The sequence below is a fragment of the Pseudonaja textilis genome, chromosome 3 (assembly GCF_049901715.1).
Source record: "Pseudonaja textilis isolate UNSWEBS1 chromosome 3, rPseTex1.2, whole genome shotgun sequence".
Lineage (NCBI taxonomy): Eukaryota > Metazoa > Chordata > Lepidosauria > Squamata > Elapidae > Pseudonaja > Pseudonaja textilis.
Genome location: NC_141992.1, coordinates 42840813 through 42865303, shown reverse-complemented (window position 1 = coordinate 42865303; position 24491 = coordinate 42840813). Strand labels below are relative to the sequence as shown.

At 35.6% G+C, this 24491-nt stretch overlaps 1 protein-coding gene across 3 annotated transcripts; it reads right to left on the bottom strand.

Moving 5' to 3' along the window:
• Positions 1-2629: 2629 nt before the first annotated feature.
• Positions 2630-22720, bottom strand: FCAMR (Fc alpha and mu receptor). 3 transcript variants are annotated; one of them, XM_087929369.1, is made up of 9 exons: positions 22459-22657; positions 19411-19533; positions 18112-18447; positions 15527-15859; positions 12050-12155; positions 9665-9715; positions 6675-6790; positions 4439-4573; positions 2630-3349 (listed from the first exon to the last, which is right to left on the bottom strand). In XM_087929369.1, exons 2-9 carry the CDS (start codon positions 19445-19447, stop codon positions 3288-3290), a joined length of 1176 nt encoding a protein of 391 aa, XP_087785495.1. In that variant the 5' UTR covers positions 19448-19533; positions 22459-22657; the 3' UTR covers positions 2630-3287. The 3 variants fall into 3 exon arrangements, with proteins under 3 accessions (XP_087785495.1, XP_087785497.1, XP_087785496.1); XM_087929370.1 differs by having other exon boundaries at positions 2673-3349; positions 22482-22617; XM_087929371.1 differs by lacking the exon at positions 9665-9715 and having other exon boundaries at positions 2633-3349; positions 22459-22720.
• Positions 22721-24491: the final 1771 nt, after the last annotated feature.

Genomic DNA, 24491 nt, shown 5'->3' with positions numbered 1-24491 from the left:
CACATAACTAGATAATCAAGTGCCTAAAAATAATAGGAGTCAGTAAAAAGATCTGAAGCTTTGTGAAAAGATCAATGGTATAATGGAAGACACGGTTGCTGGTCAATGGTGATATATATTGGGAGCAGTGGTGGGATTCAATTTTTTTTACTATTGGTTCTGTGGGTGTGGCTTGAGGGGCGTGACAAGGGAAGGATACTGTAAAATCTCCAGTCAGAGGTAATATTTTCTGGTTCTCTGAACTACTCAAAATTTCCACTACCTGTTCTCCAGAACTGGTCAGAACCTGCTATATACCACCTCTGATTGGGAGAGATTAATATCAAGAGAGAATCTTTCAAAGAAATTCACTATCACCACTACTGTTTCTCATAGCACTGATTCCTCTGTCAATACTACAAAACAAGTCAGACATGAATACCAAACATCAAAAACATCGGCCAGCCCCTTTATATGGATGACCTGAATGTTTATGGAAAAGACCATCTGAAATGGAATCACCACTTAACATTGTCCAAATATATAGCCAATATTTGGACTGGAGTTTAGATTGGCAAGTAAGAACTGGTGGGACCATAAACAGACAAAATAATAGAAAATGAAGAAGCTAATCTGCTCTGGGACTTTAAAACAAACAAGCATCTGCTATACAACACCCAGACATAATCACTGTTGATAAGGGAAAAAAAGTCTGGATCATGGATATTGCAATACCTGGAGATAGCAAAACAACAACAAACAAACAAAAATGGGAAAGAACTGGGGAAAATCACAAAATACAAAGACATGCAAATAGAACTAGAACAGCCATGGCAAAAGAAAGCGAACATAGAACCCATAGTGATAGGTATCTTGGAGCATCTGGAGCATTGTATAAATACTATTGGCATTGACAAAATCACCATCAGTCTGCAAAGGCAGTTTGACTTAGGTTACTTCCTGTGACAATATCTTTAATATTATTAAATAATTATTAACACCTGCCTATTCCAGATCTTCAAGAAGGACTTAATAAGTGGATAAAAATGCCAATCCAGTTTAAACATTTGGCTGATTCTGCAACCAACCATAATAAGGTTAGTACTGTAGTAATTTATATCAAAAATTCTAGGAGACAAAAATTCAAGTGGGTGGAACTATCTGGTTACATTTCTGATTTTTCTCATTATATGTACACCGTACAATGAATTGCTTGTTTAAACTCCTTCCAGGTTTAGGGTTATGACATATATAACCTCTACTATTTACCACACAAAAAAGGCCAAAGTCCCCTGGATTGCATAACCACAATTGCAGAATTATTTGACTTTTTGCCATTAAATATTATCAGAAGAATTCTGCCCAAGGCTTCACTTGACTAAAGTGCCACTGTAATCTTCCTGAATTATTTAGTTTAGTTCTTTAGATTGGACACTATGTGGCAACTTGAAGAGAAAAACGTTGACTTATTGCTTGGCAGCTGATTTATGGTGAGTTGTATACTAATTATGAGTTCTTATCATTTTAAATGAGGGCTAAGAATTCATTTCAGATTTCAATAACTGCTGTTACTCTTTGAAACTGAATTGCTAGGAAATGAAACTTTGAGACTAAAACTAGTAGCAATGAAGAACTGCCTATCTTTCTTTGAAATTTTTTTGGCTTACGTTACCACTGAATTAAACACACTTCTGATGTGTTTAATTTACACAGAGAGCGGGAAGGAGGGAGGGAGGGAGAGGGAGGGAGGGAAGTAAGAAGTAGGGAGGGAGAGGCAAAGACAGAGAGAGTGGGAGGGAGGGAGAGGGAGTGGGAGGGAAGTAGGGATGGAGAGACAAAGACAGAGAGAGAGAGGGAGAGGGAGGGAAGTAGGGAGGGAGAGACAAAGACAAAAAGAGGAAGGAAGGGAGAGGGAGGGAGGAAGAGGGAGGGAAGAGGGAGGGAGAACAAAGACAGAGAGAGGGAGAAGGAGGGAGGGAGGGAAAGGGAGCCCTCACATGCATGCAGTGTTAGACATCTCTTAGAAGCCTCAAAAATCATTTTTAAAAATCAATTATTGTTTTTATTATTATTACTATTTAATATGGTTGCCATCATTACAAAATTCCATGTCAGTTTAAGTATGGTGGGTTTTATATATTTCTACAGAAGCGCACGTTACATTGGTGACTTGGGCTTTTATGGCTTGAATTAATAATTTACCATTATATATGTGTATTTAATAATTTTATTTTAAATACATATTTGCACATAGGCAAATGTATTACAGCAGAGCTTGATAGCTTAATCTACTCTCTACAATTGTACTATTTCTAAAAGATACTAAGAGATGGAAATTAGGAAAAAGGTAATTTTAATTATGAATCTAAAATCTTCTAAAATCTTCAAACTGGTCAAGAACATAAAGAACACTGTTGTATAAAATAGCTACAGGGTGTTATATCCAAATGAGCTTTTAGGACAGCAAGTTCTCACTGTGAAAACTTATTTAATTATTATTATTAAATATCTGTAGAACTTCACCTCAAGGGGTAAAATATCTCTTAAATGGTAAAATACAACCGTCACAGCTATCGTTCACTGAACAAACTTGAGAGGCCACATATTTAAGATTAAATCTGGTGTGAAGCATCAAAAGTGGGAGAAAGTTGTATCATATATAGAATAAGGATTTTTATTCAACAAACACGTTTCAAAGTATTAGCCCTTCATTTTGAATGAGCAAGATATATGGATATCTTACTCATGAGGCAACATAATAAGAAAAGAAAATGAGTAAGTTTAGCCCTGGGAACACTGGGGTAGTTATAACCATCACTTCCTCTACTGTCAGCTGCTGCACTGGAACAGCCTATATCAGATATCCAAATGCTCCTTAATAAAAATAAGATGGCGTTCAGTAAATGCTGATCTGCAATATCTGTAATTTGTGGGACTGAATTTGTACCACCTGGTGACCATTTGAATTTTTAGTGAACCAAACTGGTTGTCTGTCTAATGCATCATGACATTGTCACACAAATGATCTGATTATGTAATTTGCATCATTCTCATTTTGAGAATGCGATTAAGAGAGTCACATTATTGTAATACATGATGGCTATGTATTCTGCCATTACCCCCAGATTCCAAAGCTTACTGCTAAATCTTAGCAAATTTCATTCCAGTAAAATAGGCATGGGATGAGATTACATTACAAAATAAAGTGGGGAAAGAAGCTAATGCAAAATGGTAATCATATCTGTATAATCTAACAGGTATCTCCATAGGTTCTCTGTATAATATGAACAAAGTTATTTTGAAGGCGATCAGTCATTTTTACTTGAGTCTTCAGGATTGACTAAACAATAGATAGTAACTGTGGCATTTGCTAAAAGAGAATAAAAAAGAGAGGAATTAATTTGATATCCTATGGATTTAAGCACATAAGTATTTTAGAATAATTGTGTTTATACAAAATTGACAGAAAGGAAGCTTGATAGTGGAAATTCCTATCTAATGTAATATTTTAGATATTTTTTATTTATAATAATTTATTATTTTCTGAAGCTTTACATTTCAATTATATAATTTACTGTCTTAGCTGATAAATATGCACTTACTAGCTTTTAAAAAATGTAAACTATAGCATCTTAAAGTCCCACATAAATTGTTTTTTTTTTCACTTTGAACTTAATATGAGGAGTCCTTGGTGTTCTTTGAGTTTGCTTATTTTCTTGCACTAGCACTAATGATGTTACCTAGTTTGGGTAATGAAATGTCTGCAAGAAAACAATCAAGCTCAGAGAACACCAAAGACTGCTTTCAGTTCTGAGCTATAAATATTCTCTTTTATTGGAAATTTATATAAACAGAAGATAAGGCCAGGGCTCTGCTATAGGATCCATTCATCATAAAAATTTTGGATTGACTACAAGAGAGTGATATTATTGCAAAATATTATTTAAGGGAGGGTAAATACAAAAACACAATAATTATTGAGAAGAAAAATATTATCATCTATTCATAACAATATAAATTCACAGCTGTTGGTTCTTTAGCTGGTGTTTACTTTCATATGCATCAAGTTCTTCTCAAGAACCTAGATAACTTTCCAAATGTCTTTTTTAAATAATAAATGATGACAATTTGGTGCCCTTCAGATGCCTCATCTTTTATTAGTTCCCACAACATAGCAAAATAATGTGTAATTTTTGTCCAGAATAGCTGGTAGGCATCAGAGTGCTTGATTTTGACAAGTTGCTGCAGCCTAAATTCACTTGTATCCAAAGACAAGCATACCATATCTCGTAAACTCCAGATGACAAAAACAATGTTTTCAAATAGTTTTTAATTATTATTAAATATTTTAATATTTGTTTCCAAATAGGCCAGATTTTGCAACCCAGCTAAAGTAGGTCTATTAGTAAGGAATGAAAAGTTGAAGGGAATTTGAGTCACAGATGTGAAAATATTGTACCTTCATCAGAATTTAGAACACCCTCATCTTCTTCTGCTGAATTTGTATTATCATTTTGGGTATGTTCCTCCGAATGCTTTTGACTAGTTGATAGCATTTCTCCTTCAGGACTTTTTGAAGTAATGTTAAGCAATGCTTTAAAAAAGAAAACAGATCCTTACATTTTTATCCATTAACCATTGATATAACATAATAGAATTACTGTACCCTGATTTTTCTTGAAATATGGGAACAAACCAGTGGTGGGATTCAAATTTTTTTACTACCGGTTCTTTGGGCGTGGCTTGGTGGGCGTGGCAGGGAAAGGATACTGTAAAATCTCCAGTCAGAGGTAGTATTTGCCAGTTCTCTGAACTACTCAAAATTTCCACTACCGGTTCTCCAGAATTGGTCAAAACCTGCTGATTACCACCTCTGGAACATACCATACATATACATATATACACATTCACACATGTACCAAGACCCATATGTCTGTGCACAGACATACATATATGAATACTCTTTGAAAATATCAATTTTTGCCAAACTTGGCTGCAAAAATATATCAAATAAGGCAGTAGCTAAATATGTATGTGCTTGCAAATGTAGCTTTTGTTCTAAACTGCCATTCATTTTATCAGGTGTCTGTAATTAAACAGGACCATCTAGAAAGGGGTGGGATTCTACCAATTTGGCCTGGTTTGGGTGAACTGTTAGCTCCAAGAATCAGCTGTGAGTCAACCGTTCTCTCCAATGATCAGCTGTTGAGCCTATCCGCCTGCCCGGACTCTAGTCTGTGCTTTATATCCTGGTTTTCAAGCTCAGCTGATTTGCACAGCACAGTGGCTTGCCATGCATCCGCTGTTTAACATAGAGATCGCTGGAGAAGATCAGTAGCAAATGCTCTGCATGCGTGCAAAGTGTGTGTTCACTGAACCAATTCTTACACCAGTTGAATCACACCCCTGCATCTAGGCCTGTATATATGCAGGCTTGTATGTATGTAGGCCTGTATATATGCAATGTGCATTACAGACAGAGTAATCTGAATAATCTGGCGAGATAAAGTAGTTCCATGTTTTTGGCCATCCAGGTCTAGATAATATTCTATCTTTGACTCTGCACAGGGTGGCATTTCCCCAAACTGAGCAGGTGCACAACTCGGGGATGCTTCTGGACTCCCGGCTCCTATTCAAGGAGCAGGTGGCAATGGTGGCTAGGGAAGCTTTTATATAGATTCATCTAGTGTGCCAATTGTGCCCTTTTCTGGACTAGGAGGCCTTGCTTATGGTCACTCGTGCCTTGGTCATCTTTACATAATTCAGACTGTAATCCTTTGGTCAGTGAGAAGATTCTAAGATTTATGGTGGAAATAAAAAAGCAAGGTCTGATTTCAGAGCTACAGTTATGATTGGTCCATCAAATCTTTATACCACCAATTTCATTAACTAAACATATAGACTTATAAGCAGCTTTCCTGACTGTTTTAACAATATTGGCACCCCATTATTTTCAAATTCTGCAAGAAAACAAAATGATTTAAGGAGTGGCATCTGTGGGATTATCAATAATCTTGGTTACAACTGTGCCCAAAATACAAAATTCCATAAATGTAATTAGAAGTTTGAAGAGTCCCTTCTGTTATTCTCAGTAGCAGAAAAATTGGGCTCAGTTATTTAATATGAGCCTAGCTGAGTTACGGTTTGTTCAAGACATCTCATGTTATATATCCCCATGTAGAAAGGTAACATTGTAAAGTTAATATTTCATTATTACTTGGAAGAAATGAAATAAATATATCATAGCAAAAACAATATTTTGAACGCTGCCAATTCAAAAGCTCTCAGCACTTATTAAAAATGTAGTGAAACCAATTCTTAAATATTTACTTCATATAAAAGAGAAGAAATACTTCACATATCTTCGACTGAGTATTTAACAGTGAAAATTAATTCAAAATATTTCCCTCTGTCTTGTAGAGAGCTTCAAAATTATTTAGAACTCTTCTAAGTAAAAGACAATATTTACTCTGGTGTTATACAGTAGACTTGACAAACACGGATGTAGGTGCTCTGGCTATCCAACTATGAACCTGATTTGCCTAGAATATTGTATGGATGCAGTTACTAGGAATAATCTATCTTCTCCCTTCCCCTCATCTCTTCTCTCCTCCTCTTTCCTCACCTCACCTCTCCTCTTTTCTTTTTCTTTGATTAAGAGGCCTGCTGTTTGGGGATTATATGATTTTACTTACCAGTCTTCCTTTGCCTTATTTTAACAAGAACCAAAATAACCATGACAGCAAAAAGTAGAAGCAGAACAGGAACTGGTATTACAATTGCCAATAGATTTTGCTCAGTGTATGAAGATCTGAAATTAGATATAGCATAAATGTCCACAAGATCCTTTACTAGAGTTTGGAGTTTATTTATTCATAGTCCATCCATAAAAATGCATCAATCCCCTCAGACAAGGAATTTTTCGCTGGTGGGGTCCAGGAGAAGAACCTTCTCTACTGTGGTTCCTGCCCTTTGGAACATCTTACCCCACCCCTTACATGAGATCTGCCCCCATCTTCCTGACCTGGTCCTGAAAACCTCAATCTGACAATTGGCTTGGGGCCCCAGTAGTGGGTTTCATGCTAGAGGTGGTTGGTGGACTAATGGCAGATCCCACCTTACACCCTGCATACCTTTTCCTTCCCTTCCCATCTTTTTACCTTAACTTATAATTTTATTGAAATATAGATTTGTATTGTTTACTGCTTTTAACTTTGTAAGCTACCACAGTTGCCCTGAGGTGATATGGGCAGCAAATAAATTTAATAAATAAATAGTCCAGTTTAATGCCTATAAAAATAATCAAAAGTTAGAAGAAAAATTTGAATAGTTAATAATGCAAGGAAGAAACTAAATCATTTCTATAAGCTATATCTATTGATAAGTATTTTGCAACCTTTTTGAAGTACAGGTAGTCCTTGACTTACAACCATAAATGAGCCCACAATTCATGTTGCTAAGTGAGAAATTTGTTGAGTTTTGCCCCGTTTTATGACTTTTCTTGCCACATTTGTTTAAATGAATCCCTGTGGTTGTTAAAATAGTAGCACGGTCGTTAAGTGAATCCAGCTTCCCCGTTGACTTTGCTTGTCAGAAGGTCACAAAAGGGGATCACATCACTCTGGGATATTGCAACCATCATAAATATGAACCAGTTATCAAGCATTCAAATGTAAATCACATGACCACAGGGATGCTCCAACAGTCATAAGTGTAAAAAATGGTCATAGTGAACAGTGACTAAATGAACTGTTGTAAGTTGAGGACTACCTGTATCTGGAAATTGGTTAAATTAAAGAGAAGAATCATCATCTGGATCATCAAAACACTTAAATACAGATTAGAAATTTATCACATATGCTGTTAAAATGCCTATTGTACATTTAGTGTAATACCAACCATCAGGAAATGTAATTGTTCCCATGATGAAGAGGACTCTTTATCAGTCATAATGATTCTACCTAATACTGAGGAAAATTGTAGATAATAACATTGAATGTTCTGGCTTTTAAGAAACTAACTCTTCATTCTATTTTGGGGGGAAGGGGTGTAGATTTGGTTACCTCTTCGAGCAAGTGAGTAGGAATTATAACTGATGCGTTAAGACCATCTGGAAACCTCTGGAAACTTCAACTGCTCCAGAATGCAGCAGTGTAAACAGTGATAGGCACGTGACACCCCTGTTAAATGAACTACATTGGTTGTTACTTTGCTTTTGAGTGTGATTTGAGGTGCTTATCATAATTTGTGAGGCTTTATTTCACCTGGTTTTCTTGATGGGCCTTTCTTGTAGTGTTGGTCTTGATCCAACAGGATTGGCACACCTTTGATTAATCAGTGCCATCTATAGGGACCTTGGAAGTGTGCCTTTTGTGGCAAGATGCCAGCCATCTGAAATATGGTAAACCCTCCCCAGTTTATTCAATTGGAAGACTAGTTACTTTTATCTCAGTTGATGCCCCTGATGGCATTCTGGAGGACTTTAAATGCCTTACTCAGTTTCAGCTTTGGGCTAATCCTCAATTTATAACTATAATTGAGTTGGATTTATGGTTGCAAGTCGAGGGACCCATGTGATCAGAAGTAATTTTATGACCTTTTCAGAGCACTCATTAAGTAAATGCTGCAGTTGTCAGGCAAACCTATTCATTTGAATGGCTGTTTTTTGCTGGAAACCAACAAAAAACACCAAAAACCTCCAAAAAAAGTTGCATATTATGGCCATTGCTATACATCTGCCAGAATTGATTGGATTTGGGTCACATAACAACTGGGTCTCAGTTTCAAACACCTTGCATGGTTTTAATTAGTGAGTGCTCTCCTCAGTATTGTACAATAAACAATATCATGGTCTAAGAATTAGGAGACTCACATTTACATCGTATTATAGAAAGTCTCCTCAGCTTAATGCCATACTGAGGAAGTTGGTGCCAATGTCCAACCACTAGATTTTTGTACTAAATCGGGAAAGGTAAAATTAAAACAAGTTGATGCCGTCAATCTGAAACAAACATAAGACAGAAATAGAGAGTTCAGATGAAAGGACAGGTTGAATCACTGTAAAGATCTGACTGCTCTCCTATGCTTTGAGTCAGGGTGACTAAAGCCCCTTTTGTTGGATGTGGAAAGTTATTGGGTGTCTGCAAGGTTTATCTTCTCTCCCTCCCTCTCTCTCTCTCTCTCTCTCTTCCTCCCTCCCTCCCTCTGTTCTGTTCTGTTCTAGTTTGGTTTTGTTACTTGTTGCCTCGTATTAAACTATTTTCACATTGTATGATGTTTTGTGAGCCATCTGGAGTCAGGTGGCACCAAATCAAACAACCAGAAATATGTAAGAATAAAATTAGGAATCAGCAGAGATCATTAAGAGTTGCTCCACTGGCATCTGTCTTGTGCTTGATGGAAAACTTTTTCCTTTTTTTTAAACTCATGTTTAACATGCAAAACTTAATTAATCAAAAATTACCTTTAAATCATATGGAAACTGCAAATTTGTTTGGTCATAGGAAGGTATAGCACTTTAGTTTTAGAATATTTAATTACTGCAGGGATGTGTTTGTTGCCCTACATGTTGAATACGTAATTATTGCATTGAGATTGCTCAGGCATGCAGAGAAAGATCTGAGGAGTGAAGCTTCAAGGAAGAAGATGACTGGAAATAAATGCCAAGATATTTAAAAGCATTTACCTGCTCAGTTCAGTTGCTGTTGATCTTCCAGCTGTGGGGGTGATTAGGGTGCTGCAATGTGAATATACCTTTGTTTGTGCATGATTAATTTCTAGTATTTTAGGTTGCAAAGGGAAGTTATTGTGTGAAGCCTGGGTTGCAACTCTATTTGAGATATAGACAAGATTATTCATCATTACCATAAAGCAGATGGGAGGTGGTTTTTCTAGCCAAGAAATGGGGGTGGAATTCTGCTTTACTAAGAGCCTAAACAATGAATACCACTGATATAAAAATTAAATAATGGGAGTGGGCAAGTCCTTTTTGACTCTCTTAGAATTTGGAATAAGGGGCGTCGATTTTTCACTATTTGAGTATTGGATCTTGGCTTTGTAGTACCTTTGTACAACATCATAAATTGCCCAAACATGCATCAGTAGAGGAAGCTGCTAATTTTTTGCACAACCACTCATGAGGAATTGAATCAAATTCTGCATTTGGAGTGATAAAAGCAACAAAAGAAATAGTCTATTTCACAAGAAGGGGTGCAAAGTAATGCATTGTTCCTTAGAAGAAAAACCTGTTCTGAAGTTGGCATGTTTTACTGTTAAAGGTCGTTCTTGAACCATTCAATCAAAAAGTTTATGATTAAGAAGTTTTGTGTATACTTATTAGGCAAAATAGACTGATTGGATGGTAAGACGACAACACAAATTATCTGCTTTTTGCTTATCTTGTAGCAGAAACCACATCTTGTTTTCTAACTGAAATGTACACATCTCTACCAGTTTAATAAACCATAAGAAAGGAGTGCCATCTACTGGCTTATCTTTAATTAATTGATAAATTAATTCATTGCAACCCAAGAATTATTTCCAATTTTTTCTTAGATATGATATGAACAAGTATAGTTTTTGGTTAAGTTGTTAACAATCTAGTATTCTTCAGTAATGCTACTGCATTCCAGTAATGCTAGTATATTTATCCGTCTGGTATATTCCAGTAATATACTAGAAAATACTAGTATTTAATATTAAGGCCATCCGTGGGAAATCCAACTTTCAAATTATGTGTGTGTGTGTGTGTGTGGTATTCAGCTTTGTTCGGGTATTTTCCCATGTCATTATAGTTGGTCTGTCCAATGTATATGGCAGGGCATGAAACCTATAAATCGAACAGACGAATAGAAGAATAAGTACCTGCCTAGATGAACACAAAAATGGGCACAAAAACAGATCTCCCCTGATACCTCCAGCTCAAACACACCCCAACCAGGCACCCAGATGAAACCTAGCTTCCTAATAAATGATAGCCATCCGTTTACTCGGAGCCAAGCCACACTAAAAGCCTCCAATACAGGAAACACAATGTTGCCAGCCAATCAAGACAAAAAAAAGCTACAAAACAGACAGAAGATACTAGAAACACCAATCAAGCAGAACACAGCAAACTCCAAGACCAATAAACACAGACCAAGACTCCAAGACCAATCAGGATGAAGAAAAAACCATTCTGGCACAGCAGTAGGCTAGCACCAAATTTAAAACAGAAATGGCTATGAAAGTCTGACTCACAGATGAACACAATACAGAAGCCTGATGATGGCAGATGCCATCATCAGGCTTCTGTATTGTGTTCATCTGTGAGTCAGACTAGTGCTATAACTTTAAAAGCACAACTATAATGACATGGGAAAATACCCAAACAAAGCTGAATACCATACATATAAATACCTGTGAAAACTTAAGAAAACAAATATATATATAAGAAAACAAATATATATACCACCCACATTTTAATGATATTTTTGATTTAAAAAATTGAACTTATTTGCAGGTATATATGGGAAATATGGGTACTTTAAAGCAAGTATTACAGTATATAGTTGAGGACAAGACCATCCATGGGATAAGTTGACTCTCTTTTTTGAGGTAAATTTTGGCACCTAAAATTCTTAGCTTATTCATGAGTATACCTGGTATACATTTCAGGAGAAAACTGAAATATACTAGACAGTTCACCGTTGTTGATTATGAAGCTGAATTCTAAAAATACCACAAACTAAACCTCAGCATTTTGGACAGTATTCAGACTTAGCCATGTTCTAAACAGACCTATTTGAAAAAATAGAAATACATTCAGTCTGAATCCAACTATTTGGTTAGTCCAGTACGTGCAGCACTTAAATACTCTCTGTTTATAGGCTATTCAATACAATTCCTTTTATTTTCAATCCAGTTTCTTATTCTTTCCTGTGTCTTAGTTTTCAAAGGATTCAAGTTAGGGATGGCTACTTTAGAGACAAGTTGTAATAAAATGTTTGAAGCTTACGTTTCAGAAAAAATCTTATCACTAATGAATGGAAAAATGTTTTAATTAGAAACCATCTGTGTTCATTAACTATACCTTTCTTGGTAGACTTCATCTGCAGATGTCACATTCCAGTACGAAGGTACAGTCTGTGATTCATATGTAGTTTGGGTATCATTTAAGATAGTAGAGAAAACTGATTCTGTTTAAAAAATAGAATAAAATAATGTTATAGCTTGAAATTCAAAGTGTTTCTAAATCAAGATAAAACTTCCTGTTTTTATATGTTAAAAATCAGCCTTCCGTCTGAGTAGCATTATTTGGAATTGTCAGAAACATATCAGAATTGTAGCCGACAGGCTTAAATGTTGGAAACTGAAATCTAAGAGGCCTTCCAATTCTTATATTTTTTTCTAGAAAAAGCAGTGGAAGAATAAGGCAAACACTATGCAAAGGCCATTTGCAGGTCTGTCATATCTCCCATTGTCTTTGCTTGTTCCACCAGATCCAGCAAGGAAAGTGTGATCCAGGTCCCTTACATTAAAAAACATGATCTTGTTGGGTCCCAAAGTCATGACTTCTCTGTGGTAGCATGTACTCTCTGGAGATTAAAATAGCCATGATCTGGTTAGCCTCTAACTTCTTGCCTACAAAGCATGTGCTTTACCAGTGATTTTCAGCTCTTCCTTTTATAAACATTCTGGACTGCCCACCAGCTGTTCAAAAATTAATGTTAGTTAAACAGCATTAGCAAGACTGCAAGTAGAATCTCACATAATTGGATGTTTTGCCATATTTACAGACAAAGGATATTTGTAGAAAAATAATTCTAATAACTATATTTATACTGTATATAGAGAGATTTTTTCTCTTGGAAATTTTATTTTGAAAGTTTTCTTTTTTCCTATTTTTTAAAAAATGCAAAATTACCTGAGAAAAAAAGGTCAAATTCAATAGTTTTGTCATTTCTGAATTTTAGATGGGCCTTTAATATAAGGAAAGCTAAATGTCCTGACAAGTTATACTATGCTGAATTTGATAATCCCCTCAGGCAGATGATAGTCAGAAGGGATTTTGGTAAATTAGTATTAAGTCTACACATTTTCAAGGAATTACAGTCTTTTTGTGAACAGACTTTTTTCAAATTTGCATATGATTCCATCTGCATATATTTTGGGAAGCAGCTTAGTGGAATTTGTGTAAATTATGAATAAGAGAAAAAACATTATTGCAAGTACAAACCCTTGACTGTCTTGAGCTAACAGACAGTTTGAACAAAAGAAAATGACTTGATACCATTTTGATATATTACGTAGAGACAAATAGAACTACAGAATATTTAGGCTTCTTAATGTTAATTTAAATCAAGTATAGACAGTTCTGTGCTGATATATATGTATTACTACCAGCTCTAACAGCTCCTCTGTTCAGCTACCAAACAGCTGATTGGCCTTTTTAGGAGTTGTGGCTCAGCTCTTCTTTCAACTAGCTCACAAAACTGCAGGAAATTTAACAATTGCCTCTCAGGAGCTGAAATCTACCAAATGAAAGATGAAAGAAATATAGAATGCAAAACAGTTGAGATGAGAGATGGTAGATAGTGAGAACTGTAGGGGGAAGGTGAGACAGAAAAAGTCAAGAAGAGCAAAGATATTGGTAGGAAGATTTATCCAGTGAGAAGAGTCAACCCCTTTAACTCGGGGGTGGGATTCAGTTTTTTTTAACAACTGGTTCTGTGAGCATGGCTTAGTTGATGGCTGTGGCTTGGTGGTCATGTGACTGGGTGGGCATGGCTAACTCGACATCACTCATGTCAAGGGGCGCTTCTCCTCGCCTGGCCTCTCATGACAGTGGGGATGCTGCAATGGTCATAAGTGTGAAAAATGGTCATAAGTCACATTTTTCAGTGCCATTGTAACTTTGAATGGTCACTAAATAAAGTGTTGTAAGTCAAGGATTACCTGTACAAAAGTACAAAAAGCTCTTTGCTTGCAAAAAGCTGCTCTAAATACCAATCATTAGATTAAAAATACCTGCAAGCCAGAGTTACAAATCAGACAGGGTGCCAGAGCACCTTGAGGAATGAAAATAGTTAAAATGCAGTGATAACTATCAAGCAACCAACTCTTGCTCATAAAGTGAAACCCTTTAGCAGAGAGGTCATTTAAGCTCTCCAGAAAAAGCACATCCAGAAAAAGCAATCCTTAGATCCATTTGCACCACTTAAAAATACCAGCTGGTCTCACTCACCTCACAAGATACCCTAAGGAAATCATCCAGATTTAAGGAAAGGTCACATGCCCGCCAGAAAGACAGTAAAAAAAAATCAGTGGCAAGCTTGCATCCTGCCTCTTGGAAGTATACTGCAAAAGGACAGTGCCAGATAGTACTAAAGCAGTGAAGGAAGACCCCCCCCTCCCCAGATAGAAAAAGAAACCATGGGGCAAGAAAAAATTCAAACACAATACAAATAATTAAATCACAACAGTAGCTGTTGCTTGTTGAAGCTGAATAGGGAAAATTATCCCATCAATAAACACAGGATTAAACATCACCAAGCACAGAATTAACCTGCACAAAAAAACAGTTTCAGTCCAAAACTCAGAAAGGGTATGTAAACTCACATTTGAATGTCAATCCTTCTAGCTAGCCAAGAAGCCTTGCTGAATGTCACTCATCTTGGTTCCCTGTCACTAAAAGCTTTGCTTCATTATTCAATTATTTCTTCAGAGTGCTGATTGTCCAGGGAAGTATTTCCTCACAACAGCAGTGTAAAAATCTTAAAACAACCCTTCCCCTTTAAGAAAGTCAAGCCCTAAAAGCTCCGGAGACAGTAAGTCTAGGCTGTCTGCCAAAAATGTAATAAGGGTGGAAAAAAACAAAAGAAGATTGCTTCTAACTACCAGTTCTCCGAACTGCTTAGAAAGTTAACAAGGGGTTCTATAGAACCGGATAGAAGCGGTAGAATCCCACCCCTGCTTTAACTCCCTTCCAAAGAATGAGATGAACTACTGTTTAAGAAAAATCATCATGGGAAACATGCCAGCTGAAGGTCTACTTCAAAGAAAGAGCAAGAAGAAGCACATTTTGGCTCCAAAAGCCATCATAGGAGTTGGAGAGCTGATCTTGCAGACTGAAACAAAGGTGCTTTTTCAAGAGGCAACGGGACTTCCTGGTTTTTCTTTGAAAATGTTTTGCTTCTCATCCAAGAAACTTCTTCAGAGCTGAAGAAACTTCTTGGATGAGAAGTGAAACGCCTTCAAAGAAAACCAGAAAAGTCCAATTGCCTCTTGAAAAAGCACCTTTGGGACAACCATGACCTGCATGATTGAGTATCTCCATAGACATGATGTTGCAGACTTTATGCCTCAGGTGCACCTTCAATTTAAGCCAATAGGTGATTACTACAGTAGCATATTTGCCTTGAGTCAATAGCACAGAGTCAGAAAACTGAATAAGTTTAAGGGATTATACAATGAGGAATCTGTTCCATCTCGGTTTTTCCTCTTCCCCTGTACAGTTTTCTTTTGTGGGACTACAGTTACCTTCTATCATTTTTCTGTTAATGCTTACCTTCCACTACTTGCAGCTGTATAGTTTTCACACTTGCATTCTTGTCCAATATTCTTGTCCCACACACATAGACTCCAGAGTCTTGTCTTTTCAAATCATTTATAGTAACACTGAAAGTTCCTGAGCTATCTCCATTGGTCATAATAATTCGGTGACTTTGCTTTCTATTCTTGCTTTTTTTCACTATGGGAGAACAATCAGTATGGATCATCTTGCACAATATTTTGTCCATTTCCAGCCTGGGAGTTTCTGATGGACATTGGAGCTCCACTGACCCAGTCAGCTTACCCCAAACAATTTGAGGGGATTTGGGTAAATACCGATCTTTTTCAACTAAAAAAAAAATAGTCAAAGACTTGATAAATTGATCATCTGATAGCAATGAAACATTATTCAATTCTAGTTATACATTCCAAATGCACAGCAAGAGGAACAAATAAATTAGTATGGCTAGCAATTGTAATCATTCACTGAAATACTTTTTACATATTTTTCAGACTGGGCTTACAACAGATACCATTAATTTAAATTATTCTAAAAAGTTGTTGCACTTTGGGAACGAGAGCTAAACTGCTCCAGCCACAACCATTCCAGATAGTTTGGATTATCATTTCAATCATTTCCAGATGACTCAAATTGGAATATCCAAAAGGCGTAAGCTTGGAAATGGATGAACAATGTTCATTTAAAATCAGTCAAATAAGATAACACCAAAGCAACAGCTCTTATTTGTTGGTTGGTTGGTTGGCTGGTTTTTTCCCATTTGTTTATTTATGTGGTCAATAGTTCACAAAGTACATTGATTATTTTTTCTACCAGAATATTGTTGGGAACTAAATCAAACATTACAGAAAATTATCTCAATACTGTTTGAGGGGTTTTTCCCCCAGACTAAAATATTTGATCCCATTCAGCCCTAGTTTGTTCAAAACACAGCCCTAAAGACAAATCTATCTATTCTCTAATAAATCACATGGCAACTTCCCAATCTTGCAGTTATAACTTATTTGTTATCAGTGATTCTAATCAATCAGGTAACTCATTAATAATGACTTAATACATTTAAACATTGAGCTAATAAATTCAAATAAATAAATAAAATTAACACATTTTCTTTGTGATCAGATTTCATGCCCAGTATTACTAGACTATGATAACCTCAATATATCTTTTTAATAATTTTATTAGTAACATACTGTCACATTTAATTTTACAGTTTTAAGGACTGTCTCATCCCAGTCATTTCTGCCCATCCTACCCAACCTGGCGGTATTGGGTGTGGGGGCCAAGCAGGAAGCCTTTTCTGCCATGGTGTCGCTTTGCAGAATATCATTCCTCTGGAGATTAGATTGCCTCTTCCATTGGCTTTCTATAAGGACTTGGAATCTTGGCTCTGTGCTTGACCCTGGAGATGGACTCCTTTTGGTAGTTGTGTCAAGTTTGTCATTTTTCCTGGCTGCTCTGTATTTTTACTGTTTTTGTATATGTATCATTGTTGGATGCCCGGAGTCATGTATTTGGGATAGGCATACACATCTAATAAATAATACGTATGTTGTACACCAGACACAACCCTCTGGGAAATAACTTTCAGATCTGAGGTGCCACCAAAGAGAATTCTCCCCTCCAGGCAGCAACCACTGTGGCCAGAGCTATGCTGTGCGCTTAAATTGGGCTTGCCCTGTGTCCAAATTAGGCTGAGTTTAATCCTAAGAAACAATGTGCAAAGTATCCAGACCAAACTGCCAGTTACCACATCTTCAAAATTCCTCTACTTCTGGGCCCTATTAAAAAGGAAGTGGGAATTGCTTTCTATTGGTTGGTCATACTGGAGATAAATAACATTACATGTATATGTGTATCATATATAAAACTTGCTTACAAAGTTAAACTCATATGTATAAACATAAAACATCAAAATGTACATATATGCATGTACAACAAGATCTTTAAAATAATTTTTTTCTTGTATTTTCCCTGTTTTTCCTCATTTTCCTACACACCTACAGTATTACAGCAGTCTCTTCTCACCATTACAGTGGTTATAACACTTGCCTGTCACATAGAATGTGTTTCATTTGTAACACAACAAGAAATGTGTTCTATGTGTTTTAGTTACTACGTTTCTCTGCCTGAATTGCTTATTTTTATGCTTTTTCTAAAAGAAAAATGTCCCTTGAAGCATTGTGGACTGTACTTACAATAATACAATGATACACATACATGCAGGCCAAATGTGTAACTTTACCATTGTAATCAGTATGGTTATAATAATATAATAAAATAAAATAAGCATGATTAAATATGGATGTCACTAGGTGCAAAGAGATTAAAGGAATTTGTATAAAATAATTTCCTAAAATGCAATCAGTATTACTAGTATTGCTTATTTTATATAAAATTGTTTGTTCCTTTCCCTTCTTTGAATCAAGTGATATGCATATGTATCCAAAATCAAGTTGATTACATACAAAATAATAGGATTAGTATTGGTAGTACTAACTCTGTTATTACTACTTGATTTTGTAATATTTTAGTATAAGTCATCATACTTGGAGAAGAATGCATCTATAATATTTACTTACCTTCTAAAATTGTTAAATTCACCCTAGCATACAAACCATTATATATTTTGCCAATACCACATCTGTAATAACTGGAATCTGTCTTTTTCAGCTCTCTTATTGTCACTTGTAAAATCCCTTGTTGAGGGTTGTTGTACATTGACACTCTTTCTTTGTAATTTTGATCAATGAAAGCACGGCTAGAAATGATAGTTTGACAGCTTTTATGTGGCAATTCCTTGCACAAAAATTTTCTGTCATGCCTATTCACTGACGTGGGTGCATAATAGCATTTGATTGTCACTGATCCACCAACATGACTTATCAGTAGCCTTGGTCCATATAATGTGCTTGAAACTATTTTGAAGAAAAAGAAGGAATTGAGTCATCGTATTATTCCCCCCAAAAAGGAGAGAAAGATAAATACAACATTTTCTTTCAAATACAAGTATTTGAAAGAAAATTAATAATCTTAACCCAGATCTAATTAAACCAGATAAAAACCTTAATAATCATGAATTGCTAGAACATATTTTGTTTATTACAGTTATTGCCATATAATCTCATTTGACAATAAGTGCGGGAGTATTACTGGAGTCAGTGGGATTATTTTATATTATTGCAACACTTCTTTCATTCTATCAGCAGGGCAAGAAATTATAGTAATATGCATATTTATTTAAATATTAATAATTAATACATTAAAAGATAATCAACTGACAAATATTTAATTATTTGAAAATATTCAAGAGAAAAAACATATAGTTTGCTAAATCTTGCTTTATTTACAGATTCTTTACACTTCTGGAAAAATCTAAGAGCCATTTTATTCAATATTAAAATAAATAGTCAAACTTATAGGAACTGTTTAAGAAGAATAAAAACTAAAGTAGAGGCTAGAAATAGTAGCAATGTATTAGCTATATTGATTAAGAAACCATTTAGTCCATAAATTAGCCAGTCTAGTGATTAAGGCACCAGGCTAGAAAGTAGGAGACTGTGAATTCTAGTCCCAATTTAGTCATAAAAACCAGCTAGGCAACCATGGGCAGACCCTCTTTCTCAGCCCAACCTACCTCATATGTATGGTTCTTGTTGTGGGGAAAATAGGAGTTGCTGCTCTTGAGTTATTTACAAAAATAATAAAGGTGAGACATAAATAATAAATAAATACATAAATAAAAAAAAGAATGAGTGGTTGATATACATAGGTAAACTACAAAAAATGAACCCCAAAATTAGTCTGGGAGTTGCTTCACACACACAATTGTGTATTGCTGTTTTAAGGATGCTAACAAGATAAAAGTTCTGGCTACTCACCACGTATCACAGTGAACAAAATAAAGATAATCAGCATCCTGCTTGAGTTCAGAAATATTCAAGAGGAAAAATATCTGAATTGAATGGCAGAAACAGAATAGATTCCAAGCTGTCTTGAAATGCCTGATAGAGATATAAAAACCATTTCACATATTAGAGATCAAAAAGAAAAGAAGTGGTATCCCATTCTGAAGATCTGTAGTCCAATTTTCTCCATCCCTAGAAACCCCTGATTTTTGCTTCCACTTTTAATTAGAAACCATATGAAAACGACAGTATACCAAAATAAGCTTAATACTACTTTCAAAAACAAAGAATTCCACCCAAATTAGAAAAAAAAAGAGAAAATATTGGTCTGTATGGCATTGTCACCCATCATTTTGCATCATTAGATTACCCACTGTGCCTTTTACTCCCATTGACATCATTAACTCCAGGAGAGAGAGGGGAGACAGGGAGAGGGAGGATGGATGGAGGGAGGGAGGGAGGGAGGGGGGAGAGAGAGAAAGAGAGGGAGGAAGGGAGGGAGGGAGGGGGGAGAGAGACAGAGAAACTGAGTTCCAGTGAAATTCAGTATTTAACATTCATGAGCAGCAATGGGACATTTAATTAAATGCTTTCTGCAGAAATAAGCAGCTTTCCCAAAGGGTTTATTTCCTTCCAAAACTTCTCCAAATTCATTTGTAAGATCATCTTCTTTTCCCTATTTTTTCTGTTGCTAGAACTTCTAAATAACATTGCCAGCAGAGGAATGAAAACAATATTTATGTTCAACATGTTATCCTCAGGACTCCATCTGAATTAAACATTTTAATTGCTATTGAAGAACATCTAAAACACAGGTGTCAAACTTGCGGCATCACGTTGCCATCATAATTATTAATTTTTCCCCTTCACGGAGCTGCACATGATCTGGCCAGTTTGGTACCCTTGATCTAACAGTATAATGAATCCTACCTGGAATCCTACCGGGAATCCTACCTGGAATGTGCAGTCAAGCACTGATTATTCTAATCAATGCTTGGCTGCACATTATCTAGAGCATTTAACCATACCGTCAGTTTTTATCTACTGAATTCAGAGCTATTTAAACAAATGAGCTTACTCATGTCTGAGTCCTTTGGTAGCTTCTCTTTTGGTGATTAAATTGGGTGCAGTTAATACTTTACATTTCAGCCACAGTCAAGTCAAGTCAAAATCAAATCCTATGTGTCAAATCCTAATCTCACTAACTTTTACTATGCTCCATCTCCAAACTCTTTTCTCTAAATGTAAATAATAATTCATACCAAAAGTTCAAATTTGATCAGGTTAGCACATATTAACACCCAGCCTATATAGTGCAATTAGGTCTGAAGCTCTCTGCCACATAAATTAATCTCTCCCCATTTGCCTTAAGGCCTAATCTTCCTGTAAAAAGGAATTAAGAAATCTTTAATGTTTCTATATACCCTTGCCTCATATGCAAAGGCCAACCATTTAGCATTACTCCCATTATTCTTCTTCTCTAAGGAAAAGAAACATTATTTAGGGGGAGGTTGTAAGCAGTGATGGTAACCCCTCAAATCCCTCAAACAGGATTATTACAAACTCCCATCTCTTGCCAAGTAGAGTAATTCATGTTCAGCTTCATTCTTTCCATTCTCCACTATCCAATCAGAGCTAAAGAAGTGTCTTGGATGAGAAGTGAAGCATCTTCAAAGTAAAACCAGAAAGTCCAGTTGAAAAAGCACCTTTGGGACGTGTTTAGTTCCAGTTTTTTTATGCAAGCAGTCTGTCAGGCCAGAAATCTGTCTAGCATAGCCCTGTCTTCTATGGATAGCATGGCCATTTAAAATGAGGAAGCAAGAGCCATGGCAGTCTACTGAGAATTTACAGAATACATACATGAATCATCTTGATACAACCTTTGCTACTATTATAAGATAAATTGTATTCATGAAAATGTCATCATTATTTCTAAATCTATGTCTGTATGTATTATGTCAATCTAATGCAAATCTGCATTCTATTTTTTCTCCTTTTTTGATAATGCAGAAATGAGTCATGTAATTTACAGCACACACTAAGACTCTGTGGATCACATCCTAATGCAGCAAGTATGCAGGGCAAATTTATTTTATTTAGTCATCTTCCAAAAATTATGTCTTCCAAAACTTATGTCTTCCAAAAATTATGCACAGGGGTGCCAGTCAATCTCCCATTTTTAAATGGAGAGTGTTATATAAATACTTTGATAACATTATAAAATAGCCTTGATAAAATTGGGTCTTTGGTTTTTGCTTTTATTAAATTGATCAATTTGAATTGAAACAGGAGAAGAATTAGCTTGTTTCCTATGCCAAACAGGGGGACCCTGCAATCCCAGGGCCATTGGAGGCCCCAAGTCCCCTTTTAGTGGTCTTTGGAATTATCTCTGACCATGACTGCTGAAAATTGACAGCAGTTTTGTGCCTTGTTGAAAAAAAATGAGACTGGCAATATAAATCCTCAAACAGGATTATTACAAACTCCCTTCTCTAAAACAAGCCTCATTCTTTATGTCTGGAATAACCTCATTCACTTTGCTGGCATTGGTCTCCAAGAAACAATTTTGCTCTTTGCCCATCAAAACTTGCTTGTTCATAACTAACATTATTGTTGTAGTTAAGATTCCACTTCCCAAAGCTGCTATGTAAGATTCACTTTTATACTTTTAATAAAGTAATACTTAGTAACATCAGCATAATAGTTAGTTAAGAGTTTTGTTAGTCAATGTGATCTCACGCATGTTTACTTAAAATAAATGTCCTTGTGATCAAGAAGTCTAAGACACGCTTATGTTGCAATCCTGCTCAAGTGACCACAGGAGTAAGATTCATTGTATTCATTATGCCATGCTGCCAACATGCTACTAGTTTCAGGAAAAACTTGTTTTTATAAAATACAATGTACACTTTAAATATAATTTACCATATGCCACTTTGCAGTAATTTCAACATGATGTTATTCAGAAAAAAATATTTGTTTGATATTTCCTTTCCATGTAGAAGCTTGCCTTTCACTTACCTAATGATGACTACTTCACATACCTCTATTTTCCAGATAGTATCTTTGACGGTTGCATCACTGACCTAGAAGTCCACAAAATACAGATTATAAAATTTTTGTTGCATTCCAAAATATATCCTTACTATAGCTAATTCATTTCAGTCCACCATTCAAAAACGTTGGTTTTAGGCTATATCTTCTTCAGCAATTAGGCTACAAAGGAAAACAGTTGCGTATTTAAGAGGAAGCCACAACTTTGGCTTTATATATCTCAATTACCACCGTCTGTAGTATAATGAAGTTCTTGATTCAAAGAAGAGGAAGGACCTGAGGTCATAATGAAACAAAATCCCCTGAAGATGGACAAGCTGCAGAATTTATTTTTTAAAATCTAACTTTAGTGTGATATATTGGCACTTATTTCACAAGTCAGCAACTTAGTTCATAAGGTCATTTCTCTTGCTCCTCCCCACATATTCTGTGTCTGACTTTACATTTTAGATTCTTATAATTTTTAAAAATGATTTTAAATTCTTTTGATTCAAAACAAACAAGCTAAACCTGGGAATGTAGGAAGCTGCAAAAGCCCTTCTGCATTATCATTATTTCTAAAAAGGTTTCTGGGCTTCCTGTAGACTACTGGGGTATTCCTAGACAAGAAAAAGGATGAGGAGATGCTGCCTGCTACTTTAGGAAAATACCTACTTAGTCACAAAAAGGGCAGACAAAGGAGAGGTGATAGAGAGAATTCTTGAAATGAGAGGAAGTAGTAGAAACCGAGCAACCTTTCCAATTGGCTATTAACTAAATTGGTGCTTTATGGCTGACCATATCACTATGACAGCCATTTGGTGTATATGTAAAATCCTGCATGTGGCCCTTTTGTGAGAGTGTTCCTGTTATGTCTCAACTTTGTAAATGTGTCTCCAGGTCCCCAAATTTGCCTACATTTTACATACATCATAAGTCTTCTATTAAAATTATTCAAGAGGTTTTTTTTAAAAAAAAGCTTAAGAGTGTTTCAATAGTTTTCTTTTTATCCAGGTAGAAAAAATTGTAGTACTATTTGAAAGTAAAAAATGAGTATGAGTAACTAAAAGAAAAGACACGGAAGAAATGTCTATTTTCTTTATCAGATGATTGCAGGACACCCAATTAAAAATGCAGAGTTTAGAAATAGTGTTTTCTTACATGTGGTCTGACCCTGGGGTTCCCCCAATAATCTGACAAAGGTCTACAAAATCAAAATTATTTGCCAGCCTATGGTAAATACAATATTAAAATCCCAACAAACAGTTAGAAGAAGTGGTAATGGCAGCAAATTCATCTATTTTTAATATGATAAATGTGAATAAGTATAACTTGAACAAAAGCTCTTTTGGAGTCTTCCATAATTTTTAAAAGTAGGAAGCTGTCTCTAGAGGAAAAAAAACATTTAAGCAACATTGCACTTGAACATTTATAAGTTCCTTTTTTTAATCATATCTCTTTATGATCTACAGATAGGAGGATTCTACTGGGGCTTTGGTATTATTTTCAGCTAAATACACTGATACTGTCCAGATTTCAGTGTGTGAGTGAGGGGGAAGCCAGGTGAAATGATGATGGGAGAATTTCCTTGGTATCTTAAATTGTTGTAGCAAGATAAAAATCTCACAAACACTTGACAGGACCAATAAGCCTTTGGAAAGCAAAACAATAGACAATGAGAAAAGTATAGGATATATTTTTTATTCTGTATACATTGGATATAATAATTATTGCATTTCAGGCCTTAAATAGAAATAATAGATGTACTGGCAAATACCACTTTAGACATTTGATGAAAAAGGAAACTTCAGTTTTATATACTCATAAAATAAATCAAAGACAGCTCCACATATGATTGTGTATTATTTTTAATGTATAGGCAAACAAAATAATTTCCAACATATGTAACCCTAGCTTGCCAGCCATTGATTGCTGATACCATTATAAACTGTATTCCTTTTGCATAATCAAAATTGTCCGAGTCTCTTATACAAGCAACAACAGCCATTTTAGGTATATTT